Genomic DNA, 19,186 nt, shown 5'->3' with positions numbered 1-19,186 from the left:
AAATTATTTTAAAAAATAAATCAGAAATAAAATATATTAAATTATTAAAAATAAGATTCATGATTTTGTATAAGAAAACAATTAACCTAATTATATTGATTTTTAATATTGATTTATTATATTAATAATTATCATCAATACAATTAAACCATCATCATTATTATTGGGATTAACAATATCAATACCAATATCACTATAACCATCATTATCATTACCATTCATTACCGATACCAAAAACAATATCATTACTAATACCAGTACCATCAACATGAGGAATACCATTATTGATATCATTAACATTACTAGTATCATTACCATTATCATTAGTAAGATCATTACCATTACCATAATCAATATCATTATGATTTACTAATAACAAAATGATTACCATCAACATTACAAATTACAACATCATTACAAATGTCATAAATGCTATTATCATTAATAATACATACTATAAATCATAAGCTATAAAATATATATTAATTATCTATATTAATGTTTAAGTTATAGACATCATTCTACGTATAATTTTACCTATGTGATTAGAACTTAGTAATATTTTTTCATACTACATATTGACATACTAAAGTCATAAGCTATAACCTATATATTAATTACGTATCTTATACATGCTTAAGTTATAATTATCATTCCATATACAAATTTTCCTATGAGACTACCACTTGTGACAATCACAATAGACTCTGAGACAACTACGTTTACTTTGATTCTCCTTTCACATCAAACTATTATGTGGAATTGAATTGGATTGGGATGTGTGGAGGTGCTGCTCGCATCTGCAGGTCATCTTCTTCGGAACTATGCTCGTACAGCTTTCATTTGCCTTCTCTTGTTCTTCGTTTTTATGTGCGCAGAAGTCAGCTTGGTCCCTCCGATAGAAGCTCGCCACCAATGGGCTACAGCTAATGATTTCTAGAAGAAGCCACCTCGGTGAAGTTATGTGGAGCAGTGAGGGAGACGACCAAGTCGGCTTTGGTTTCAGACACAGGTTTGTGGTTGAAGACTTGTGAAATGGACTGAGAAAAGACAGGTTGAAGGAGAGAGGCGATGGGAAGAAGACAATCGATAAGTAAGATATAATTGATGTCACAAAAACAAGTTTAATTCATTGTCATCTCTATCTCCAAGTATGAAGTAAAGATCAACACGAATGCCTTTTGCCAATCCAAATGAATAATCATTATATTTCCCCCAAGCAGAGCTTGCTGGTGTAATCTGAAAGCATTAATTTATTAATGATTGATATGATAGCTTGTTTGTTGTCATCATAATGATTAAACTTAGCATGTATTAAAGTGATTTGACAAGTTGTGAATGAAAAATATTTTAAGTTTTCATTTTGTCACACATCCGACTTAATGAAATGTTTTTCTAATATCTTCTTATCAGTTATTGCTAAAATACTTGGAACATTTGGGTTTGTCATTGTTGAAAAGCAAATCAAACGAAGGAAAAGAATAGATCTTGACTTTAAATGATTATATTAAGAAGAGGGAATTAATCAGCAGAAACTAGACATAATACAAGTTATTATTATGCCAACTTAAGGTACGCTCTCATGTATGCAAATGTGCAGAACTTGGATGCAAATAGTTCATGTATTTGGAGGAACCTACAGCTCATGTCAATAAGTTAGCAAAGATCTATAGCAATTGTTTCATGCACAGTTTAAGATTTTGCCGGAATCAATCACCTAGATCAGCTACTTCATATGATTTAAGAAATCAAATTATAAAAAGAACAAGGTGACCGGAAGAATTGATATTATGAACTTTCTTTATTTTATATTTTTGCTGATCCATTAACTTTTGAAGGAGCTTTTAGAGAAAAAAAACTATGACAAGCTAAGAATACAGAGATTCGTACAATCAACAAAAATGATATATGAGAGCTTACTATACTTCTATAAAACCACCAAGCGATTGGTGTTAAGTGAATCTTCAAAACAAAAATAAATGCAAAAGGCGAGATAGAGAATTACAAAGTATGATTGATTGTAAAAGGATACAAACAATAATATGAGATTAGTAATGAAGAAGTTTTTGCACCAGTTGCTCGACCAGAGATAGTAAGATTAATTATCTCGTTAGCAGCTCAAATGAAATGAAAAATTTTACAAATGGGATTTAAAAAAAAAAATTTATAGAAAATTATCACCCTATAAATACACCTATTGAATATAGCACCAAGTTGACCAAGGAATGTGAAGGTAAATATATTAATCTAACATATTATAAAAGTCTAATTAGATATTTAAGATATATGACGTACACTCAACCTGATATACTATATGGAAGCTCCTAAGATATCTCATTTAAATATCACTAAAAAAATTTTGTGATATGTTAAAGAAATAATTGAGTATGGAATGGTTTATTTATTATATAAAGGGTTAGAGTCCATTGGATATAGTGACTGGAAGATACAATGATCGAAAAAATATAACTGGATTTGTATTTTATTTCATTGTTTTAATTCATTGTCATCTCTATCTCCAAATATGAAGTAGAGATCAACACGAATGCCTTCTGCCAATCCAAATGAAAATAGAGAGAGTTTAGAGAATAGTTCAACCAATCCAAATGAAAATAGAGAGTTTAGAGAATAGTTCAACTATTAAGGATTAAAAAGGTTCTCACAACTTAAATACTTAGTTTTTTTTATAGTATATTAATTTTTATCTCAATGAATATTGACCCTATTTAGTTTGTTCCCTTTAATTTGAACTCTTGAATGTATACTATGAATGAGTTGTTGTATGCACTCGTATGTTCTTCTGAATTATATGTACATACGAGATTGATTTAGAAAACTTGTAGAGATACGTAAGAATCAAACTGTGAACGAATGAGAAAGGAATCCTACTGCAAAAGTGTTCAACAAATGGATACAAAGTTTTAAGGCTGCCTTAAACGAGCAAGCAAGAAATAATTAGAGGAGGAAGACATGACATATCTCCATTGATGATAAGGGAATCGAAGCAGTCGTGCACTGCATGGGCCGGTGAGGTCTTCGCCGTCTCCCTCCGTTGCTGTCGAGCTCTGACAAACCTCACCTGGAAACAATGCTCACGACTGAGAAGCATTAGGAAGCTTCACGACGACGCCACTCACCACCATGGCCGACCTTCCCATGATTCATTCACAAGTCTCGGCTACAGTGCAAGCGTTGAATCCGTGGAAGTCGGACAAAGCCTGTCGTCATCTTCCCCCCTCAAATAGTGTTTTTACCCTCTTTGTGGGGGTAAAAACACTATGGAAAAATACTGTCGTCATGATTCATTCACAAGTCTCGGCTACAGTTTGCAAGCGTTGAATCCGTGGAAGTCGGACAAAGCCTGTCGTCATCTTTCCCCCTCAAATAGTGTTTTTACCCTATTTGAGGAAGACAGATGCATACAAGACATGACGTATCTCCATTGATGATAAGGGAATCGAAGCAGTCGTGCACTGCATGGGCCGGTGAGGTCTTCGCCGTCTCCCTCCGCTGCTGTCGAGCTCTGACCAACCTCACCTGGAAACGACGCTCACGACCGAGAAGCATTAGGAAGCTTCACGACGACGCCACTCACCGCCATTCACAAGTCTCGGCTACAGTTTGCAAGCGTTGAATCCGTGTAAGTCGGACAAAGCATCTCGGCTATTTGATTCCGGAAAAATACGACAAAAAAAAAAGGGATAAAAAAAATACTGTGGAAACAAATAACAAACACGAGATCAAAAATACTTTAAGAAATATATTTAGGCTTCAAACGTATATAAAACGCTTTCGAAAGATTTCTTCAATATTTTTGGTTTAACATAAAATTCATATTTATTAAGATCATCAAAATGATAATTTATTAAGCCACACCGAATCATTCTTCTGATGGTGCTAGTTCTAATATGTGCTAATCTATCATGCCGAATAAGAATCAACAATATAAATAGAAGCAACATCTTTATTAAATTTAAAATCATTGTCAACAATAGATAATTTGACCATTCCCTCGACGGAATAGTCTTTTCCAACAAAAGTTCAATTACGAGATAGAATTAACTTTCCGGATTCAAATACAGATTTAATTCTAGGTTTGCCAAGGAGATTCCCACTCACTAAATTTCTACTCATATTTGGTACACGAAGAACATTAGTAAGAGTGACTTTCTTACCGTGAAAGCGAGTTCCACATTTCCCTTGTCAATCACCTTAGAACGAACTTCATTTCTCATTTGAATCTCTTGCCCTTTTGTGACCTCTTTATAAGTCTTGAAGAGTGTCTTATCATAGCAAACATGGACGGTAGCACAAGTATCATACCACCAACCAGAAACCTTGTCAAATATGGCATTCACTTCGCTCACCGTAGCGATTATATTATCATCTCCCTCAACGGAGTTGACTTCCGGTTTCTGGCCTTTTTTAAATCTGCAATCCCTAGTAAAATGACCAGGTTTTCCACAAACAAAACAACCTCCACTTTTTGGCTTCTTAAATTTTCTTTGATCCCTTTTGGGGCCAAAATGATTCTCCTTGTTTTGCTTGCCTTCGTTGGAATTCTTATACTGATTCACAATATTTGCTTTTATATTGCCAAAAGAGTTCTCACTCTTGTCTTTCATCCTCGATTGGAATATATTTTCCTCGATTGGAATATGTTTTTGAATTTGCTCCAAAGTGATATCCTTGGAGTCATGTAAAATCTTCTCTTTTTCCAAGATAAGGCAACTTGACAATTATAGCCCATACTTAAAAAGGTTTAGGAAGTTCGATTTTTTCAGCTTTCAATTGATTAACAATGATCTACAACTTATACACTTGTGCCTTAACTTGTCATCCACAAACTCGTAATCAAAATATTTAGAAATTAAATTTTTCTTTATCCCTTCCTTATAATATTTGAATTCCAAAGCATTCCAAATTGCTTTTGTAGATGGTTCCACAGTATAAAGATCATAAAGTCGGTTCGAAAGAGCATTGAGAATGTATCCTCTACACATGATTTCATATTCAATTCTCTTCTTTTGTTCAGCCTTGACTTTATCGGTGTCATCGTCGGTTGGATCAGGAATTGGTTGAAGATTTGGATCAAGCACATAGAAGATCTTCAAAGCAGTCAACATGAACTTCATTTTATCTTGCCAACGGGTAAAATTCGTTCCATCAAAATGATCCAAACAAACAAAATCTTGATTCAATAATTTGATGGTATTTGTGGCCTCCATGATGAATTTGTATAAACTCACAAAAATTTTAAATTTTAAAAGTCTTGGAAAGTATTTTACACCTACACATAAATTTTATAAAATATACTAATAAATCTAATAAATATAATATTACAATATTAAGTCCAACTACCAATGTGAGTCAACGCAATTGTATGTAATCAATATCGTACTCTTTTTTATATATTTCAACACTGTTAATCTACATTTGTAGTTTGTTTTGTCAAGATAATATTATTATCATATTCAATCATAATATGTATATATAAATATAAATAGGATAATAAAAATAAATAATTTTAATTAAGTAGAAAAAAAATATCAATAATAGTATTTACTTAAATATGTATCACCTTATGTTTATGAGTTGATCATATCATCCAAGAACATATTCTTTAAACATTTTGCATTATAAAATTTTAATAAATTGATTAATAATCTTAGAAGTGGTGCTAAGTTCTTAATTAACATATGTTGTTTTTGAAATTTTTTTTTGTATAACTACTAAGTACTTTAACTTATCATTCTTAAAGAAGAAAACTATTACGGTATTATTATAAAATATTTTTAATGACTTGGTAATTGAGTCGACCACAAAAAATCTTAAAGATAAAATTTTGTAACCATAAAATTTTATTTATGATATCAAAATATATCATAAATTCAGTTTACATTATTGATAATATAATAATCGATTAAGTTTTACTTTATCAAGAAATTACCCTCAAGCATATAAATTCTAAAGCGGAATTCCTATTGTCAAAGTAATTTATAAAATTAACATCTAAATATTCTATCACTTCAAGTTTACTCGATCTCTTATATGTGAGCATTTAATTTTTCGTCTTCTATAAATATTTTATCATTTTAGTTGCATCTTTCTAATATTTTATTTTTGTTCTCATATCTATCCGGTATTTCATTTGTAAAACTAAAATATGATCTTGTATAGATTTAAGTATATAATAAACTTTCAACTATACATCCATAAGTAATATATTTTATCTAATTCCTTTCTAAATCATTCATAGCAAATTGGTTGAATATTTCACCTCTAGTAATAGATTACATTAAATCCCTTCATGACTAGATAAAGATATTCTTTTTAAGATAATTTTAATAATTCTTGAAATCCATCTTTTAATATCTCAATGTAAATAACACACAAATTATTTCATTCATATTAATCATCATAATTTTTTTTATAAAAAATCTCTTAATTTTATCTAATAAATCAAGATCATTATCAACAAATAAAATATCACCTACAGATCAATATAATAAACTCTCTGTACAACATACTGGGGAGCCGATAGGCTGACTTGAATCATAATGTCATAGTAACGTGAGCAAAAAAACTATGGCAATTGGTCTTTGAATAGTTTCTGGTGTTGCAATTGCATATTTTCACTCTGTCCTATCAACATTCTGAATTTTTTTGAGATAGTTTCATGTCTGAAATCCTCACAAATATTAAATGGAAAACTATGTTAGACTCTCATGTGAAGTACTATTTCTGATAAGAGTCATTTTGATATCTGGTAGCTGCATTTTTGATCATTCAAACTCTCATAAATAATTATAAAACTACAAAAAAAAAAAAGACTAATCCTGATTCGTTCTGGCAATCTTTTTTCCGAGCCTACATTCCATGTTTACACAGAAAAGAAAAGATGATCTATACGTTTGTCATTATGGTAATATGTTGAGGAATCCAAAACCAACGGCATGCTACAAATACTCTGATCAAGACATTTCACTGCCAACACACACAGCATTGAATTAATCACCATAAAAAAAAGAGCTACAGGTATAAGAAGGTGAGGGAAGTCGAGGAAACAGACAGACAATGGTCAGCTCCATTTGCAATGATCATATTAGACATGACTGCCAAATTACATCGTGAATGATGTCGATCTCCCAGCCATAAGCAGCAAAAGATGACTGTGAGTTGCCACTCCAAAACCAAAAGAAGACGTTAGATGGTGGAGACGTGAGCATGAAAGGTAAGTTACCTCAAAGCTCATTGACGTCTTCTTATTCTTCTTCTTCAGCAGCAGCAACAGCAGCAAAAGCAGCATCATCATCGACTAGGTTTGTGTCGAAGGTGCAGGAATGCTTGATGTAGTTTATATAATTGCCTCGGAAATCTCTGATGGAAAAAATTGGAAAGCGTTCGATCGTGGGCCAGTCTGCGCCATTTTGGAGGCATCTGCGGAGGAGTTGGGTGGCTCCCCATACGTCTAGTCTCTGGAGCGTGGTGAAGCATGCAGGGCAAGCCGCCAACCACTCTGGTAAATGATTGATGCGAGATCCAAAAGTGCCCAACCTCAAGAGCTCCAGTGCAGGGAGATCAGTAACAATCTTCAGATCTGATTTACCACTTATTCTCAGTTGTTTCACAGAAGGGAAACCTCTGATGGACTTGAGAGCACACACATTCCTCAGATCCAATGTGGTTAAGCAGGTTGCCTGTCGGATCAGGCCTTCCGGTAGAGACTTCAACTTGGGACAATTATGGAGGACCAATTCGTCGAGGCGACGCATAGCAAAACCCTCCGCTACCCAATCCCACACTTCCATGTTAGTCATATCCCAGAGTTGCAGCTGCCTTAGTTTCGGAAACAACAAAGGAGGAGAAGAAGAAGAAGAAGAAGGGCGCTTTGAATTCCGTTCCCGTTCATGACCAGTAGCAGCAGCTTCACACCCAAAAAATTCCGGTCCGATGGTGGTCACTGCACGTGCACCTCCTATTTCAAGAAACTCCAAACTGGGAAGCTTTCCTAGCGGTGGAAGCAGTGGCCAATGATCGCAGTTAATTAGTTCCAAGCGGCTTATGTTTGGAAGAAGCGAACTGATGCTTGCAGACGCCATCCAGCTTGGGTACCGGAGGCCGAAGGAATTCTGTAAACTGAGCGAAACAACAGATGATGGTGGATGAAGTGCCACATCCAACACCTTCTCGATTATTTCAATCTGCTCCTCAGTGTGACCATCGGATGTCGGTGTAGATAAGCAATATAAATGTAGATTCTTCAGTTTTCGATTACCCTTTAATCCGCTTGTATCCCTTCTCTGTTCAGCTTCCATGTACGTGATCTCCAACCTATCAACGGAGAGGTATCTGAGCTCCTGGAGGCTGCCTAATTCTTCCAATGGGCACGAACCAGTAGCCGTGTTCATCACGAATCCTACGAGTTCATTGAGGAGCTTCAACCTTCCTATTCCACATGGTAAGCTCTCCAAGTGTGTACCTTTACAGTCGAGTGTCCTTAGATTGACTAGCCTATCTATACCCTGGGGGATCTGTCTCAACTTGAAACATCCTTTGAGGATCAAAAACTGTAAATTCGTCAGATTGTATATGCTTTCTGGAAGCTCCGTTATATGGCTATGAGACACATTCAAGTATCTCAAGTGTATCAAATTTCCGATGTAGTGCGATATGCTCTCGATATTTGTATGCATAAGGTGCAGGACTCGAAGTCGCACGAGATTCTTCAAGGAATCATCTATATCCCCCACAATGCCGTGTGTTCCATCTACTAACAATGTCCTCACTGACTCATGTCTCTTGGTCAAATTGACGATATGCTGGATGTCCGTGGTTACAGTGGCCCCAATCGACAACCGACGTAGCTTCATCAGGGCGGCACCACTTCTGCACTCGTTTTGCACGTCACTAATGAACAAACTCTCATCTCTCGATAGGAAATGGCCGAGCGATCGCAGCAGGTCATGCATCGTGTAAGACTCATCGTAGTCCTGACCGTAAGGTTGCGATCGTAGAAGGCTCCTATGAAGCAGCTCTCTGTAATATTGCTCCCCTGTTTCCTCCAAGCTGACATCTCCTCGGGCTTCAACAAACCCCTCGGCTATCCATAATCTGACAATTTCAGGCTCGTGAAACTTATAGTCTTCGGGGAACAAGACACAGTTGAGAAAGCATTGCTTGAGATGCGACGGCAAGTCTTGGTAGCTCAGATACAGTGCTCCATGCACACCTTCGGGAAGCCCGGTCCGTGACCATGCGGCGCTGCGGAGAACTTCCTCCCACGCACTTCTGTTGAGTCCTCTATCGAGGAGGACCCCTCCGATGGTCTTGATGGCCAGGGGAAGCCCTCCGCATTTCCCAACAATCTTCATGCCTGTGTCCTTGAGATCTTGGGCATCAATTTCCTCCTCTGCATTCATCGTCGCCTTCTTGCACAGGAGCGTCCAGCCATCCTCTGGAGGCAGCAGCTTCATCTCGTGGACGAGGCCCGCCTTCATTTGCCTCGCGATCCCTGTGTTTCTGGTGGTCACCAGCACCCTGCTGCCTGCTGCTCCTCCCTGCAAAGGATTGCGGAGCAAGTCGTCCCAGATCTGAGCATCCCAAACATCATCCAACACCAGCAAGAACTTGTTCCCTCTAAGGAGACCCGCCACCATGGGCTCCAGCAGACTCCTGCTCTGTTCCCCACCATGGCTTCCACCAGCACCTTTAACGATATTTCTGAGAAGATCCGTCTCGCTGAACTCTTGGGACACGCACACCCAGATGGTGGTGCGGAAGTTGGCTTTGATTTTACCATCATTGAACACCTTCTGAGCGAAGGTGGTCTTTCCAATGCCGCCGATCCCCACAATTGCCAGCACCACCACGTTCTTACTCGGATCTTGCTTTGTCAGCTGCTCCACCAGTGCCTTGGCGTCCTCCTCCAGTCGCTGGCCAACCATGTCAGACTCCATCACCGGGGAAGTTATGCGACTAACTCGAGGAACCACCCTTGGTTCCGCCGCAGACACATGGAGTTGCAACTTGGACCCTCGGTCCGAGATCTCTTTCAGCCGATCGTTGAGATCCTTGATTTTGATGACCACCTCATTTCTGAACTTGACCTCGTCGCTTAAGCCAGCAAAGATGGAAAATATGTTGCCTTTGAACCGCTTCCGAGGGGACTCTCCCGGGGTGCACTTCTCGGCCGCGGTCCGCCACTCGTCGAGGACGTCGTCGGCGTCGTACATGACATCCTTGAGCTCCATCAGCCAGTCGTTGACGGCCTTGTCCTCGATCCGCCGCTTCTCGGCGTCACGAAGGACAGACTGGATGTTGCGGAGTGTGCTTTGGAGGTTTTGGATCTTCCCGGGGACGCCCAACCACAAGTCCACCTTCTCCTTGGCCATGTCGAACAATGTTACGAGGAGCTTGGAGATGAAGGGATTCGGCATCACGGCCATATCTTCTCTCGTCTTTTGCTTTCCTGGTGGAGATCTTTGTTTCGTATGAATGGGACAAATTGTTATGATGTCAAACTTGTGTAGTTTGGAATTGTCAAGATATATAATACGTGGAGAAAATATAATTGTTATGATGTCAGAGCACCACCGAACTCTCAACAGGATCTCATGAACAAAGCAATAGTAGTATCTCCTTCGTCATTGCACAGAATAACCAAGTCTCAAATGTAATTTGAGGACTTATTCGAGAATACAGAAATAATAAGGATTAAAATGGAAAAGGTGATTGTGCTGAGAGAGTAGAAGAGGAGCAGAAGAGATAAAAGAAGAAGACGAGTCTTCCGTAATAATCTATTGGTGCAATAATATTCTATTGTCTTCCGTAAGCCACTTCGGCTTGTGGTCATTTGGCAGGCCGAAAGAAAGGGTGCTGCTACATAGTACGAACAAAGTTAAGAGTTTATCTTTCATGGCGAAATCATTGACCGATTCTAAAACGTGATGCAGAATAAAATAGCCTTTGATACCAATTAAAGGCTCCGACAACAATGGTAAGACAAAAAAATGATTCTGATATCAATCGATAGAAAGAAGGCAGGCGATTGACAAAGGGACGAGCGAATGATTGAGACGTGGCGGAAGCCAAAGATATTGTAAGTACATCAAGATTTCTAACACCGTCTTATTTACTGATCAACGATACGCTCCAGTTTGGAAGAACATATAGTAGCATACTTTCTTCTTAGATAGCCCAATCACCCTCGTAAGAAACAAGAGAAGTAGACATGTGCAGGAAGTAAGTAAGAGCACACAAACAAAACGAAACTGTGGATGTGAAAGTTATTACTTTGGTGATTAATCTATGTTTGTCTATGGAGAAAAACTATACTTCATCTGATTTCTTATCATTCACAAAAAGCTGAAACAATCAACGTCGATTAGCAGCTGCACATTGCCCGTTTGTATATCCGATTGTTATGATCGAAACCGTCCATAGAATTGTATGTATATGTATATATACATATACATACATTATGGTGAGATCAATGCATATATAGCTGCAGTGCCAATATGAGAAGCTTTGTAAAGCTGCATGGGTCTGAAATAATAATTAGAGAAGTTAATTCTATCGAGATCATCTCGTAATGAATCATATAATAAATAAACTTATTTTTTTAATGATCAATAATTATAATTAAAATTCAATGAGATTTATAATGCAATAATCAAATGCTCTAAGTGCCTCCAAAACGATGCAAACGAATCGATCCAAAATCAAATTATTCCGATTGTTCATATCAAACACCATCGACACAATTACATAAATTATATCAAACAATCCGACGATATTATTATCGAGAATATTAATGATTGAGAAACAGGACACATCATCATGAATATACCTACTTTTTCTCTTTCGAGCATCAGAGTAAGATTTTATTTAAAAACATATTTATTTATTTATAATATATAATTGAAGAAAAGGATATGAATAAATATTGGAATGCTTGAGAGTGTTTGATAAGCAAAAAAACATTTATTTTAAATATGCATTGAGTTAAGTGTTGTTTGGTAAAATTACATTTCAAAAGTCCATTAAAAATATTTATGTCTAATTTATCCTTCTAATATTTTTAATATTTATTCAAAGTGAATATATATATTTTTAATGTTAAATTAATAAGTAAATATATAAAATAAATGAATGAATGTATATAAGGCTCAAATAGATAAAAATATATAATCATATATGAATATAAAATATTATGTAAAAATAATTAAATAAAATATCATCTTATAGAAAATATAAATCATACTGGTTTCTCACTAGCAATCTTATAATTTTAGATAAAGTCATAAGGGTACTTTGGGATTTAAAAAAAATTATATTAGCATTCTACAAATACTAAAATACTAATGTTACATTAATGTAGCATCAATATTTGAGTATTTTCAATACAACATCTAAATCAAATACGAGTTAAAAAATAATAATCAAACATCAAAATATGCATTGGCATCATTTCAAATATGTTCTCAAACATACCCTAAGAGCTTCAACCAATATAATAATCAATAATCAAATGAGATGGTAAATATCATGGAAGCATATAAAGTCACATATCTCTGTCTTATTATGATTGGGCATGCATTGTGTCTATCTTTGAAGTCCTTCGTGTGGCATCGTGCAATCATTCTTATAGGATTTCTTTGTGCCCAATAAAATATAATACTTTTTTGTTTTGCTTGGAATCTCGATTTTCTTAACTCTTTCGTCAGCGACATGTATATTTTACATGTGTGTTTGTTTCATATAGGTTTATGACTCGGGTGCTATACAAATTACTTAGTTCTAGCTGAGTAAACACATAATTACTTAGTACATGATAAAATTATATTGTATTGTAGTAAACACACAATTCAACTACATGACGAGGCAATGTGACGAAACTAATGCAACTATTTCGGATAAACTAAATGGAACAGTTTATATGGGCAATCATTTCGAACAGACATTAATGGGAAAATAAAAGAGAGTAACATCTTAACGAATGAGCTTCCTCTTGTATAAAAAAAACATAATCTGAAGGATAAGCTAAACATCATAGAAGCTATAAAGAAAAGATGATTAAGCTCGGTGGTATATTGCCATTGACAGAATTTTATAGTTACATAAAAATACTATATGAAGATATAGGGCTAGAGTTCTGATTGGATGCTCGACATAGTCAATCATTATTTATCGAAACTTTATAATCCAACCTAGAGAGAGAGAGAGATTGCCATTTATATGTTTTTATTCAGGCATCAATTTTGATTAAGAAAAAAAATCAAATTTGAATATATATATAATTAGGACTGTCGTGTATTGTATCATAAGCTTAGATTGACATGACTGAAAAGTTTTCCTTTTGCTTTAACAAACTCCTCAGCTATGCAAAATAGGATGAGGTCTGTCATTGAACAAAGCCACAAAACAAAAGGCATAGTTTGAGATAAGATGACAAGTCACGACGCTCTCTTCATATATTGTTGATTCACGTAAACGTTTACACCTTCTGAATTTTTTTTGAGATAGTTACGTATATGAAATCCTCACAAATATTAAATGGAAAACTATGTTAGACTCTCATGTGCAGTACTATTTTTTCTGATAAGAGTCATTTTGATATCTGGTAGCAGTATTTTGATCATTCAAAATCTCATAAATAATTATAAAACTACAAAAACAAAAAGTATAATTCTAATTCCTTCTAGCAATCTTTTTTCCGAGCCTACATTCCATGTTTACGCAGAAAAGAAAAGATGATGTATACGTTTGTCTTTGTGGTAATAATATGTCGAGGAATCCAAAACCAATGACTGCCAACATACACAGCATTGAATTAATCACCATAAAAAAAAAAAAAAAAAGCTACAGGTATAAGAAGGTGAGGGAAGCCGAGGAAATAGACAGACAATGGACAATGTCTGTCCGTACAGATTGTACTGATGTCACCATATCAGTAGTGGTAGTAGAAATATACAGAACGGAGGGCACTAAAGTTGCAGTAGCAGTATGTACATTGCAGGAAGTTAGTATATGCTACAGAGAGAGAAAGAAAGCCAAAATAAGTTGTCCATCAGATCGAGCTGACATCACCGGATCATAGGAATTTAGTATGAGTCCCAACCAACCTCTCGATCTGCATTTCCGCTCAAAAGCCTCGGACTTTCCATGGTCAGCTCCATTTGCAATGATCATATTAGACATGACTGCCAATTACATCGAGAATGATGTCGATCTCCATGCCAAAAGCAGGAAAAGATGATTGTGAGTTGCCACTCGAAAACCAGAAGACGTTAGATGGTCGAGATATGAGCATGAAAGGTAAGTTGCCTCAAAGCTCATTGATGTCTTTTTTCTTCTTCTTCTTCTTCAGCAGCAGCAAAAGCATCATCATCATCGACTAGGTTTGTCTCGAAGGTGCAGGAATGCTTGATGTAGTTTATATAATTGCCTCCGCCATCTTTGACGGAAAAAATTGGTAAGTGTTTGATCATGGGCCAGTCTGCGCCATTTTGGAGGCATCTGCGGAGGAGTTGGGTGGTTCCGTATACGTCCAGTCTCTGGAGTGTAGTGAAGCATGCAGGGCAAGCCGCCAACCACTCTGGTAAATGATTGTTGCGACGCCCAAACGGGCCCAAATTCAAGACCTCCAGTGCAGGGAGATCAGCAACAATCTCGAGATCTGATCCACCACTTATACTCAGTTCTTTCACAGAAGGGAAACCTCCGATGGACTTGAGAGCACACACATCGGTCAGATCCAATGTGGTTAAGCAGGTTGCCTGTCGGATCAGGCCTTCCGGTAGAGACTTCAACTTTGGGCAATTTACGAGGACCAATTTGTCGAGGCGACGCATAGCAAAACCTTCCGCTATCCAAACCCACACTTCCATGTTAGTCATATTACAGAGTTCCAGCTGCCTTAGTTTCGGAAACAACGAAGGGGGAGAAGTAGAAGAAGAAGGGCGCTTTGAATTCCGTTCCCGTTCATGACCAGTAGCAGCAGCTTCACACCCAAAAAATTCCGGTCCGATGGTGGCCACTGCAAGTGCACCTCGTATGTGAAGAAACTCCAAACTGGGGAGCTTTCCTAGCGGTGGAAGCAGTGGCCAATGATCGCAGTCAGTTAGTTCCAAGCGTCTTATGTTTGGAAGAAGCGAACTGATGCTTGCAGACGCCATCCAGCTGGGGTACCGGATGCCGAAGAAATTCTGTAACCTGAGCGTAACAACAGATGATGGTGGATGAAGTGCCACATCCAACAACTTCTCGATTCTTTCAATCTCTTCCTCCGTGTGACCATCGGATGTCGGTGTATATGAGCAATGTAAATGTAGATGTTTCAGTTTTTGTTTACCCTTAAAGACGCTCGTATCTCTTCTCGGTTCAGCTTCCAGCCACGCCCTCTCCAACTTGTAAATGGAGAGGTATCTGAGCTCCTGGAGGCTGTCTAATTCTTCCAATGGGCACGAACCAGTAGCCGTGTTCACCACGAATCCTTGGAGTTCATTAAGGTGCTTCAACCTTCCTATTCCACGTGGAAAGCTCTCCAGGCGTATAAATTCACAATCGAGTGTCCTTATATTGACTAGCCTATCTATACCCTGGGGGATATATCTCAAGTTGAAACATCCTTTGAGGATCAAAAACTGTAAATTCGTCAGATTGCATATGCTTTCTGGAAGCTCCGTTATATGGCTACAATCCACATTCAAGTATCTCAAGTGTATCAAATTTCTGATGTAGTGCGGTAGAATCTCGATGTTTGTGACCATAAGATGCAGGACTCTAAGTCGCACAAAGTTCTTTAAGTAATGATCTGTATCCTTCACATGGCTACTTGTTCTCTCCACCAACAATGTCCTCACCGACTCATGTTGCTTGGTCAAACTCACGATATGCTGGATGTCCGTGGTTTCAGTGACCACAATCGACAACCGACGCAGCTTCATCGGGGCGGCACCACTTCTCCACTCGTCACTAATGAACAAGCTCTCATCTCTCGATAGGAAATGGCCGAGAGATCTCAGCAGGTCATGCATCTTGGAATATTCATCGTAGTCCAGACTGAAAGGTTGCAGCGATTGTAGAAGGCTCCTACGAAGCAGCTCTATGTAATATTGCTCCCCTGTTTCCTCCAAGCTGACATCTTCTCGTGCTTCGACAAACCCCTCGGCTATCCATAATCTGACGATGTCAGACTTGCGAAACATATAGTCTTCTTTGAACAAGGCACAGTAGAGAAAGCATTGCTTGAGATGGGACGGCAAGTCTTGGTAGCTCAGGTACAGTGCTCCGTGCACACCTTCGGGAAGCCCGGTCTGTGACCATGTGGCGCTGCGGAGAACTTCCTCCCACGCATTTCTGTTGAGTTCTTTGGTGCAGAGGACCCCTCCGATGGTCTTGATGGCCAGAGGAAGCCCTCCGCATTTCTCAACAATCTTCATGCCTGTGTCCTTGAGATCTCGGGCATCCCTTTCCTCCTCTGCATTCATCGTCGCCTTCTTGCACAGGAGGGACCAGCCATCCTCCGGAGGCAGCAGCTTCATCTCGTGGACATGGGCCGCCTTCATTTGCCTCACGATCCCTGCGTTCCTGGTGGTCACCAGCACCCTGCTCCCTGCTGCTCCTCCCTGCAAAGGATTGCGGAGCAAGTCGTCCCAGATCCGAGCATCCCAAACATCATCCAACACCAGCAAGAACTTGTTCCCTCTCAGGAGACCCTCCACCAAGGGCTCCAGCAGACTCCTGCTCTGTTCTCCACCATGGCTTCCACCAGCACCTTTAACGATATTTCTGAGAAGATCCGTCTCGTTGAACTCTTGGGACACGCACACCCAGATGGTGGTGCGGAAGCTGGCTTTGATTTTACCATCATTGAACACCTTCTGAGCGAAGGTGGTCTTTCCGATGCCACCGATCCCCACAATTGCCAGCACCACCACGTTCTTACTCGGATCTTGCTTTGTCAGCTGCTCCACCAGTGCCTTGGAGTCCTCCTCCAGCCGCTCGCCAACCATGTCAGACTCCATCACCGGGGAAGTTATGCGACTAACTCGAGGAACCACCCTTGGTTCGGCCGCAGACACATGGAGTTGCAGCTTGGACCTTCGGGCCGAGATCTCTTCCAGCCGACCGTTGAGATCCTTGATTTTGACGCCCACCGCATGTCTGAACTTGATCTCGCGAAAGCAAGCACAGATGGGAAATCCGCACAAGGTGGACGGCTTCGGATCGGACTCACGAGGAGTCCACTTCTCGGCCTCCATCCGGCACTCGTCGAGGAGGTCGTCGGCGTCGTACATGACATCCTTGAGCTCCATCAGCCAGTCGTTGACGTCCTCGTCCTCGATCCGCCGCTTCTCGGCGTCACGAAGGACAGAGTGGATGTTGCGGAGAGATCGTTGGAGCTTTTGGATCTCCCCGGGGACGCCCAACAGCAAGTCCACCTTCTCTTTAGCCATGTCCTTCAACGTACCGACCAGCCCGGAGATGAAGGCATCAAGAACAACGGCCATCTTTGATCACAGAGTGGGAGTGGGAGTACTGTGCCTCTCTCTTCTAAGTCTTTGTGTCAGCCAAGACAAAGGTTTATACATGCATAAACTATATATATATATATATATATATATATATATATATATATATATATATATATATATATATATATATATATATATATAAAAGAAAACTTAAAAAACTTAATTACTAAAATTGAAATATCAACGAAAGATATATCCAAATCCAAAAGATAAAAATTCCTCCAAAAATTAAAGAATTTATTGGCTCAAATATGAGTGACTAATCATTTAGCCACATGATTAAGATTTTGTAATCATTCATAATAAAAACATTTGATGTAAACTATCCGTAACAACATTTAAAATTCATCATAGAGGGAGGAAAAGATTATTTATTTATAATATTTACTATCCTCATAAGCCAAGTATAATCCTTTCAAGATAATTTTTACGTCACAATAATTATTATCTGGTTTCTAAATATACCTACAACTAAAAAAAATAACGAAAGCATCTGAAGCCAATATTCTAAGAAATATTACAATTTAATTTGATCCAATCGAAAGCTAATTTTTCTCATTTAACCAAGCAAAATTAATGACTAATGTTTCTTATGGATTTGATTGAGTTCTGATAAATATGTAAAATCATTTTAAAAAAATAAAATATATTATATTATTAAAAATAACATCGTTAAGAAGCCTCAAAAATAAGAAGCCTCAAAATTAAACAAAAATAAACCCTCACCTAAATCGAAGACCATGTGGTGACCGAGAATCAAAAAGATTAAAAATCTTATTCTTGCACAGAAATCAAAAAGTCAACTAAAAAAAATACTACAGTACTCACAAATCTCCAAACCGATCAACGGTGACCAGCAACTGTAGCACTGGCAAAACATGCATAAAGTAGGAGCGTCTCTTTTACATTCAAACCCAACTTTGATTGTACCGACGCACGTCTTTCAATGTATTACTACAAAATAATAGTAATAATAATAATAATAATAATAAAGTTAGTGTCATCTTCCGTTGCACAATAATCGAACAATAAGATTTTATACCAATTAAAGACTATGACATTAAGATAAAACAAGTTGGTTCTGATGCTAATAACGAAAGCAGGAGATGGACAAAGGGATGAGTGAATGATTGAGATGTGGAGGGAGTAAAAGATTTTCTCACTTGCCATCGCAAAGAAGTGGTTTCACACTTGGTAGGACTAACATACACCCATATAAAAATTTTCAAGTATAAGATTTTATATATACATCAAGTTTTGTCAAACTGATCAAAATTTTAAACTAAGTTAAATCAAATAATATGACAGATACAAATAAGATCACTAATAGATAATCTGTCACGGACTTAGCCGGTTTTGCCTAAGTCGTGTGGCACCCTTGCGTGTCCGTCCGTAAAGGTCAACCTCCCCGAAGCCTCCCAATGTCCCTTAGGACCAACAAAAGAAGTGGTTTCACACTTGGTAGGACTAACATACACCTATATAAAAAAATTTAAGTATAAGATTTTATATATACATCAAGTTTTGTCATACTGATCAAAATTTCGAACTAAGTTAAATCAAATAATATGACAGATGATAGGGGCGCGCGACCAGCCCGCGCGCCTCGTCCCCTCGGTCCCCGCGCGAGCTCGGCCCCGTGCGCC

The 19,186-nt window shown here is 38.0% G+C and overlaps 2 protein-coding genes across 2 annotated transcripts; both read right to left on the bottom strand.

The window, feature by feature from the left end:
• Nucleotides 1-7,233: 7,233 nt before the first annotated feature.
• On the bottom strand, nt 7,234-10,448 carry LOC135638113 (disease resistance protein RGA2-like). The gene has a single exon (XM_065151074.1). The coding sequence runs from the start codon at nt 10,446-10,448 to the stop codon at nt 7,266-7,268; it is 3,183 nt and encodes a 1,060-aa protein (XP_065007146.1). The 3' UTR covers nt 7,234-7,265.
• A 3,360-nt stretch (nt 10,449-13,808) lies between these two features.
• LOC135638109 (putative disease resistance protein RGA1) lies at nt 13,809-17,540 on the bottom strand. Its single transcript, XM_065151069.1, has one exon. It carries the CDS (start codon nt 17,514-17,516, stop codon nt 14,337-14,339), a length of 3,180 nt encoding a protein of 1,059 aa, XP_065007141.1. The 5' UTR covers nt 17,517-17,540; the 3' UTR covers nt 13,809-14,336.
• Nucleotides 17,541-19,186: the final 1,646 nt, after the last annotated feature.

This window comes from Musa acuminata, chromosome BXJ1-3 (assembly GCF_036884655.1).
Source record: "Musa acuminata AAA Group cultivar baxijiao chromosome BXJ1-3, Cavendish_Baxijiao_AAA, whole genome shotgun sequence".
Taxonomy (NCBI): domain Eukaryota; kingdom Viridiplantae; phylum Streptophyta; class Magnoliopsida; order Zingiberales; family Musaceae; genus Musa; species Musa acuminata.
The sequence above is the reverse complement of the archived record's forward strand: the minus strand, read 5'-3'. Positions and strand labels throughout refer to the sequence as shown.

Coding starts and splice junctions, on each gene's coding strand:
- LOC135638113 (XM_065151074.1), bottom strand. CDS start 10,448: ATGGCCGTGATGCCGAATCCCTTCATCTCCAAGCTCCTCGTAACATTG.
- LOC135638109 (XM_065151069.1), bottom strand. CDS start 17,516: ATGGCCGTTGTTCTTGATGCCTTCATCTCCGGGCTGGTCGGTACGTTG.